This window comes from Scophthalmus maximus, chromosome 22 (genome assembly GCF_022379125.1).
Source record: "Scophthalmus maximus strain ysfricsl-2021 chromosome 22, ASM2237912v1, whole genome shotgun sequence".
Classification (NCBI taxonomy): Eukaryota; Metazoa; Chordata; class Actinopteri; order Pleuronectiformes; family Scophthalmidae; genus Scophthalmus; species Scophthalmus maximus.
In genome coordinates, this window is record NC_061536.1 from 13165771 (window position 1) to 13175000 (window position 9230).

At 47.7% G+C, this 9230-nt stretch overlaps 1 protein-coding gene across 3 annotated transcripts in view; it reads right to left on the bottom strand.

Annotated features, from left to right (window-relative positions):
• Positions 1-239: 239 nt before the first annotated feature.
• pvrl2l (PVR cell adhesion molecule related 2 like) overlaps positions 240-9230 on the bottom strand; it is a 203676-nt gene continuing 194685 nt past the window's right edge. The window contains exons 7-10 of one of the 3 annotated variants that reach the window (XM_047330355.1): positions 6409-6538; positions 5088-5145; positions 3098-3193; positions 240-2528 (exon numbers count right to left, since the gene is read on the bottom strand). In XM_047330355.1, coding sequence (XP_047186311.1) covers positions 2352-2528; positions 3098-3193; positions 5088-5145; positions 6409-6538 — 461 coding nt within the window. In that variant the 3' untranslated portion in view covers positions 240-2351. Of the gene's footprint in view, positions 2529-3097; positions 3194-5087; positions 5146-6408; positions 6542-9230 lie in introns of all 3 variants that reach the window. The other 2 variants (XM_035620413.2, XM_035620414.2) reach the window with 2 other exon arrangements.

Genomic DNA, 9230 nt, shown 5'->3' on the forward strand with positions numbered 1-9230 from the left:
ACGGTGCTATCGAAGTGGATCTAACAAAAAGATTTGCAGAGTGAAACACAAAAGTGGGGACTTCTATAATAACTGCGACAAAAACAACCCGCCTCTCCACCAGCCTGAGGCCAGCGACGGTTGAATATGAACACATGATTGTCGTACATCAGGAAAAAACGTAAAAGAAAAAAATATTGCATTAGGTGTCGGCAGCGCAGAGGGCGAGACGCGTGTTGTCGCCCCCACGATCCTCTTTATCTACTCTCGTCCGGTTGATTTGGCCACGCGTCTGTCAACAGTTTAGAAAATCTGCAGCTGATCCACCTCCACACACACACACACACACACACACACACACACACACACACACACACACACACACACACACACACACACACACACACACACACACACACACACACACACACACACACACACACACACACACACACACACACACACACACACACACACACACACAACAAAAGCAGAAGAAATGACCGCTCCCTCAACCTCAGCTGGACTTGTGCTCGCGGTGTGCGTGACCGTGACAGATGCATGGCGACATTGGGATTTTCCAAGAGAAGAAGAAGAGCGAGGAGAAGAACAGCTTCCTTTACGACATTCAAAGATGTTTTGACAAATGAAAAGAGATTATTTTCCCCAAACGGACTTTGGGAAAAGTGTTTCGACAAGCCACCGATCATGCCATGCAGAGTAATATGAACAAGGAGTAAAATCCACACCATTTCATTTATAGATATATATCTATATATATAGATATATATACATACTCAAATAAAATATTTTAGTATAATTGACAACCTCGGTGTACCAGTGAAAAGTAAAATAGCAATATACACTTTTTTTTTAATCGCTCAATTTGACATTTAACAAACGTCCATCCCCTGTACAGAGGCACCGATAACACCTACACTTGTTTATCATTATGTTTTTTTTTTTTATGTGTACACATGTCACCAACAATATATTATTCATCAGTATCATCAATAGTATTTACATTGTTCACCATTTGGTACCATCTGACATCTAGAGAGTTGTTGATCGGACCGGGCATAGTTGTTGTTCACCTCTTCACTTTTTTGGTTTTTTTTTTTTTTTTTTTTATATATATAATTTTTATTATTTTTGCTTCCGAGCAGACAATCGGCTAAAATGCAAAAAAAAAAGAACAAAAAAAGGCATATTTTCTCCATAGGGTGAAATGTCCCAGCGTATATCAGAGCGTATGTCCACTTTAATTTTAAAATGGCTGTAATGGCAGTATTCTTCTGATACATGCTGAGCATCTTCTCCACAATCTGAGAATGACATTCCTCGTAATGTTTCCTCCGCCCGACATCAGGACATGTTGCCAGGTCACTCGTCGCTCCCCCTTTTTCGTCAGTGCCAAACGATGAGACCCCCTTTTCTGACAACTCAATAACGTGGAATGTTTGTTCATTGGACCGCGGCCCGGGTTGAGTTGATCACTTTCAGAACATCTCGGGTGATTCATTGAATGGGGCTGTTTTTACTGACCGGGACCAAATTCAGCCGCGTGTAATTCAAAGCCCGACCGACCGTGGCAAAAAGAGAACTTAGAATGGGTTCCGGAGATGGACTTTTCTTTGCCACTCTTCTCCGTAGCGCGTGTTTCATCCCTTCATCCTCGGTCAGAGAGGAAGAGGAGTTCAACTCACTCGTAGACGGATGACCGGCGGCCTCGCGCGGAAATAATCATTTGTCAACGGGAACGTTTTTTTTTTTACACTGAATTCAAAAGAACAAAGTGCGGATTTTCTTTTTGGGGGGTGGAAATTTCCCGATTTGAACGCATCACACTTGATGAGCTGGGGGGGGGGGGGGGGCGTTCCAGTTCACCTACATCTCACCCGTGTGATTAACATATTGTAAAAACAGCGCGCCTCACCGTATGCAACGCACGTATGATTTTCAATGGCCGCCGGGCTCGTCGAGATGTCAGCAACTACCGTGTGTGCGTCTCAAATTGCCTTAAAAAGAAAAGTTTGGTATTTAATTTGTTTCCTTTTTTAAATGGGAATATTTAGAAATTTAATGATGATGAAAAGAAAAATCTCAAAAAAGCTTGTTACCCTTTCCTCCCGAGGCCCAAGTGACTTTTACAGAAATAAAATCACCGGTAAAAAAACAAAGCTTTTTAAAACATTTAAATGATTCTGACAAAGAAGAATAAACATGTGAAATGTCACTGTGTCGAAGTTTAAAGCGTGAAGTTTCAAATTTGATTTCATGTACAGTAGCAGGGGGTGTGCTCGCCTTTGCTTGTCATGCAAATTTCAGGTGACCTCGGAACTCGGCCCGTATGCGCCGCGCGGTCGCCGCGGCTACACGTACATGGCGGGGGACACGAAGCTCTCGCCGCGAGAGATGTTGGCCGGCGGCGGCTCGCGACCGGGCGGGTCACAGTCGTTGGCGTGGTCCTTGAGCTCGCACCTGGCCAAGTCGTCCAGGACGGGAGGGGCGCCGCCGTTCAGGGCCCCGGTGGCCTCGTCGTCCAGGTTCTGCGGGTTTGGAGCACAGACAGCTTTTGTTACAAGACTACGGCGCAACGCAAACCAGACGTGCGGCGGCCGAAGCACCAGCGAAAGGCAGCCGGGAATATTAAGGGGAATGAGCTCCGACTCTAGGAATGCAACAAATACAGAGACTCACAAGCAGGAGTGTAGCGCCGATGGTACATAAGCTCTCTCAACCGATGGTTTCAGGCAATTTTTAATTCATGTCATGACACTAATTACTTAGAAATCACTGATTACAAACAGAAAATAAAATTTTTTGATTCCAGGCTGCTGTAAAAAACCCTTATTGTCCTGAGGGAATGTAGCTGCACTCCTGTAGTCTGAGCCATTTTCACGCCAATGTTTCTCCCTCTCTCTCGTTCTCCTTGTCCACCGGGGGCCATCGCACAGATGACACGAAGAATAAAGAGGCTCTCTCCCTCTACAGTATGTGACATGATCCAAACACTAACGTGCCTGAAACACACCCAGTGTGGAGCCCGCTGCATGTTCCACTGAGAGGAAATGTGCCTGTGTGTGTGTGTGTGTGTGTGTGTGTGTGTGTCAGTCACCGTGACAGGCTCTCTCCCGGTGGGCTCGTAGTAAACCTCTCCCGGGCTGAGGGGTGCGGTCTCCGTGGCCGAGGGGGGCCCCGACGGCTTGTTCAGCTACACACAGAGAAACACATGGATACACACTGTACAGGGAGGTGGGCGGAGACCTGTTGTATCGTATAAACGGCACATACGTGGTCGCTTTGACGACCTCTGACCTCGAGAGGTCGTTATGAACACGGCCACTAGAGGTCAGCGGCGGACCTGGTGAGTCCGTCAAGTTTTATGAATGTAAATGAATTTCCTCACAGTTTCTTAAAGTAATCTGATTCTCTGCCATGTCCCTCTAACCATCACCATCACCAGTGGTGTATAAAGTACTCACATGCTATACTTTTACTTTAACATATGTTACTTGAAAATGACTGAGTCTTAAAGTAGCTTACATCAAATGTACCTTAGTATCAAAAGTATTTGTCAGGTTTTGAAATGTACCTTAGTATCAAAAGTATAAGTACAAAGAAACAAAACATCTGAATAATTCAATTCTACACTTTATACTTCATTAACAGTATTTATTCCTCCCTCCTCCTCCCTCATCCTCCTCCCTCATCGCTCTCTTCTCCGATTTTATTTTGTAGCGAGTAACGACGGTGTCCTATGATATATTTTTCTTTATAATGTACTCATGTAAAAAGTATCGATAGTCCCAAAATCAATTTAAGTACTGTAACGAAGTACTTGTACGCGTGTAAATCCCACGATGCTCTGCGACGAAAAAAGTATTTGTGGCGTGTCGCCGGTAATTTCGGGACACGAGTTTGTGGTACGAGTTGGACGACTCGCTATCAGAAGCTTTGAAAGAAAAGAAAAACAGTTCACATGCTTCATGGTGATGATAGTGTGCATTCAGAGACTTGAAACGCTGTTTGGCAGTCGACTCGCTGTTATGAAGATTCATGGCTCGGCTTAAATTTGCCCCCAATAAACAGACTGACTGTCGAGATAATGCTTCAATGTTTTCTGATCACATTCCAGCGTGCAGACGTCTGATGAACGTTCACAGCTGAACCGTGTTCTGGGCCAAAGCATTTACAGCCATTCAGACAAATTTAATACGTCTAATCAGCATAAACAAAATAGGAGAGAGGAGAGAGGAGGGAGGAGAGAGGAGGAGGGAGGACGAAAGAGGAGGAGGGACGAGGAAAGAGGAGGGAGGAGGGAGGAGAGAGGAGAGAGGAGGAGAGAGGAGAGAGGAGAGAGGGAGGAGGAGGGAGGAGGAGGGAGGAGAGAGGGAGGAGGAGGGAGGAGAGAGGAGAGAGGGAGGAGGAAAGAGGAGGAGGGAGGAGAGAGGGAGGAGGAGGGAGGAGAGAGGAGAGAGGAGAGAGGAGGGAGGAGAGAGGAGGGAGGAGAGAGGAGGAGGGAGGAGAGAGGAGGGAGGAGAGAGGAGGAGGGAGGAGAGAGGAGGGAGGAGGGAGGAGAGAGGAGGGAGGAGAGAGGAGGGAGGAGAGAGGAGAGAGGAGAGAGAGGAGAGAGGAGGGAGGAGGGAGGAGAGAGGAGGGAGGAGGGAGGAGAGAGGAGAGAGGAGGGAGGAGGGAGGAGAGAAGAGGGAGGAGAGAGGAGAGAGGAGGGAGGAGGGAGGAGGGAGGAGAGAGGAGGGAGGAGGAGGAGGAGGAGGGAGGAGGGAGGAGAGAGGAGAGAGGAGGGAGGAGGAGGAGGAGGAGGGAGGAGGGAGGAGGGAGGAGAGAGGAGAGAGGAGGGAGGAGAGAGGAGAGAGGGAGGAGGGAGGAGGGAGGAGGGGGGAGGAGGAGGGGGGAGTGAGGAGGGAGGAGGGGGGAGTGGCACTCTAATGGAGCGCTCTTTACCAACCGAGCTCATTATTTCGACACACAAGCCAACGTAGATGTCTAATCAATAGCCATTAGCCTCTTTATGAGCGTCCAGATGGACCGTGCGCAATCGCAGCGACAATTACGATTGGATTTTAAAGCCACGTGGACCAACTCACCATCTCTGTGGAGCTGCCAGCCTTCACGGGGGGAGGGGGCTTGTGCTTGGGCGGGCCCCTGATTGGACAAAAGACAAGAGGTAATGTGCTATTGATCGGCCCAGTTCGTAAAGACATTTGATTTTCTTGGTGGTATAAAATGAGAGACGAGCTGGTGCGACTGAGAAGCCGTGCGGAAGTTAAATGTTTTTCAAATGTGGTCGTAATTTAATCCAGATTATATCCTCTGTTTTTGTGCGGTTTCAAGATTTCTTTTACACCGGAGGTCAGAAGCTGTCTCAGCCGCAAAGTTCGAAATAAAACCCCTCGTGATAACGTGGGATCTTTCATATCTTGTTTTGCGACTCTGGTTTGGTCTCCACCAACTGGCTCTTTCCCACTCGGAGGTCGTCATTCACAATTCTCGCAGAGTTGCGAGATTATCCTGGAAGCGGTGGACCCGAGTTCCGACGTGCAATGGAACGCAGCGGGGTTGGATTGGTTGCTGTCGCCACGGCGACGACGGCGGCAGCGCTGAGCATCGGGCGCGCTCCACCGTCAGGCAGCCGAGCAACACGTAGTGTGTCGGTGCTGGGTGACGGCCTTGGAATGAAATCCTCAGGAGCTGCTATCATCCACCGATGTTATTATTTCTCCATCTTTACACATGTTTTTTTTTTTTTTTTCCAATATCCCTCCTACATGTAGCTCACAGCCACAAAGGGAAACATATGAAATACATGTTCTGAGGCTTGGCATGTTCTTTACATTGACACCTACAGTAAACGCTGTGACCCCGGACTTTGCAAATCATTATTTCCTAATTGCTCGTCTTTTTTTTTATCTATTTAAAAAATGTTCCAATCTAAATAAAGTTGGCCTGGTTGTGCTGCCGGCTGCTTCACTCGAAGCGTCTAATCCTACGAGCATCGGTGACATAAACATAAAAAAACTGATTAACCTGTGATTCGACGCGGGACGCGGTACGAGCGCCGCGTACGCGCGTTTGCTAATTTCTCGTTCGGCGGAGAAACCTCGGTTGGGAAAAATCACCTCTTAAAAAAAAGTGGAATTAAACCGGGGAAGGTTTAATGAATTTCCAATTTACAGCTGCGGCCCCCGGGAGAGGAATTACAAGGGGGAGGAGCGGGGAGGTGAGGGCCGGACATTCGGGGAGTAAAAATCTCCGGGCGGTCTCGCGCCATAAACTCCAGGTCAGGTTTTTCCACTGCCGGGTCTCGTCATGACATGCAATAAGTTTTAATGGGCCCTACAGTCCCACAGGGGGGGGTGGGGGGGTTAAATAAACGATGTAGTAGAAGATCGTGGGATGAAGACTCACCCGCCGTCCTGGTGGCGCTTGCGGACGAAGAAGATGACGGCGCCGACGATGGCGAGCAAGACGAGGGAGCCGAGGATCCCGCCGATGACGGCGCTGGTCGGCGGGCCCGGCGTGATCTTCCTCTTCTCTTCTTCTGGGGGGGGGACGATGGAGACCCGGGGGGGAGAGGGGGAGAGAGAGAGAGAAGACAGTGTTACGAGCAGTTCATTTAAATTTCATGTGGCTGCTTTAAGGTTTGTGTCTTTATGTGTTTTTCTGCTGCCTGACGTTTGCGCGTCAATACGAGACAATAAGTGAGCGGTGTTTCATTATTAACTGCAGCTAAGACCCACGGACTGAACAACGAGGATGTTGTCAGAGAGTTTCCACTGGATGTTTGTTCCTCTCCGCACTTTGCAGGGTTTGATACAGAGATAATAAACCCTCTCACTGAGCCTGACTGCATATTGGTGCTGATGCTGCAAGATGAATACTGTAATTGTGCAAGAGAAATTCCATTATTAACCTCCTTTGTATTAGGAAGGCTGCAAAGGTTTTAGATAAGAAAGGAACAAAAGTCAATTATTATGGAGCTAATTACGTCGCCGGTTACCACTTGGGATGAGCGAGACGTTTGATTTCCTTTATTGGTTCTTTAGATGAACTGAACCTTTACGATGAAACCCTCCGAAGACAGAGGGACCACCGAAAAACATACGCTTCCATCGATGATTGTCAGGTTGTGTCTGAGGATCCATGAAGGCTGGCGGCATTTCTTCCTCCTCGCCAACAGGTGGCGGTCTTTCCCAGGCTTGTAGCATTCAATGGTAGATAGATAGAGATAGATAGATAGATAGGGAAGGAGAGAGGGTGGAGGAACAATGGAGGGGTGAAAAGTAAAGGAAATGGGAAGGACGTGAAAAGGAGGGAGGATGGAGAGGAGGATGAGAAAGGAACGGTGGGAGGTGGAGAAAAGGAAATGTGATGTAATAGACGTTTTGTGTCTTGTTGGCACCCAGAGTTCGAGATGCAGGGAAGTGGTGGAATGGGAATAACAGACAGATTCATCCGTGTAACTTGAGTCCACTTCAGTGTCCACTTCAACGGTGGGACAACTGAGCGCCGGCCACAAAGCTCTCACATACCGTACGCCTCTCGGCCCTGTGTCGCATCACCACACTAATCCGGAATCATCACTAACATCGCAGACAAGCCGCACGAATCTACAGAAATAAGGCCTCACACAAATGATGACATCAGTGTCTTTGACACAGTACGACAAACCCAATCATCTGGTATCGGACTGGGACTGGGTGTGTCGAGCAATGCCCATAGCCCAGGTATCAGTATCTGTATCAGGACCAGCGAGAGGCCAGTCAAATATCAATATACAGTCACATGGAGGAAGACTGGGATGATGATGATGATGATGATGATGATGATGATGATGATGATGAAGAGGTGTAAAGAGCGAATAGGATTAAAACACAACGATGGCAAAGCAGAGACAGATGGAGGGAGGAGGGGGAGGGAAAGAGAGAGGATGACACCAGCTTGTCATCGCACACACCGACGCGTGGCACATGAACACATCCGTGGTCGAGGAGACGCCGCCCGGGGCAGATGTGATTGGTTCACGACTCGGCGTGAGAACGCAGGTCGCGGCCCAGAGGAGAAGCCGCGAGACGGCGCCAATCGGAGGAAGCGGCGAGTTTCTGACGGGCGTGGACACACCGGAGAGAAATTGAATTCACGTCAATGTGGAATTTTCATGAGTAACAAACTTACTGAAAGTGCACGATGGGAGATTACACAGAGCACGGGGTCGGAGGGCGAGCAGCAACGTGTTGAAGGGATTTGTAAGATCAACGGAAGTTGTGCGAACGGCCTCTTGTATATATTAATTCCTCGCAGGTCTTAGAGCAGAAAGATCCGGCACATTTAAGGTGAGGTCACAATCCCCTTTCATTAGTTTAAAGAAAACGAGGTTTTCTTCTAACAGGAAAAAAAAGAAGGGGGGTTGTAATTAGTCTCTTAGTCGACAGTATCAGCGGCGCTCATAATCACGCCCTTATTGGATAATTCTGCAGCAGTTGTCGAGTGTTGCTCGGCGGAACAGGAAGTCGAGTGTTCGAGTGCAGGAGCACCGTAATTAACAATTATCACACGGTGCGTTCTCCTGTGGCGTAACGGCAACAATCAGAAAACTTCGAGAAAAGTCGAGCGAAAGAAAGAAAGGAAGAACTTTTTGATTAATGGTGCAAATCTACGTATAGCATATCAATTTTCTGCTAATAATAAAAATTTGTGATATGGTATTAGGTCGTAATGAAAAGTTTCTGTCCACAGAGCGACCTGGATTAGTGAGTATTAATATATATCATTCATATGCCTGTGACTGTCTCAGCTGATTCTTTTGCTTCGCTCTTCGTTATTATGCAAATATTGGAAAGAGGCGTCACGGTGTCGTCTAAACGCTCCGATCGCAGAAAAGTACAAAATGTTTACAGCCTCCATGTTCTTTCCACATTTCCTTAACAGCACATGAACGCACCGGAAGTCGGAACGACGACGTCACAACCTCGGGGAAACGGGAGCACGTGAGTGAACAATTGATACCAACCACAATCCTTCTCAATCCCACACGTGACCGAGTTCTTCAGTTGCCAAACCCGAAAACAATTGTTGCCATAACAACAATCTCGCCTAAGACTGATACACAAACTTTTTTTAAAATTTCCCACGTGCAGGTTGCCTTAGTGGTGAGTCAACACACACACACACACACACACACACACACACACCTACTGTACATCCAAGGCAAAACAAAAACCTATTCTTAT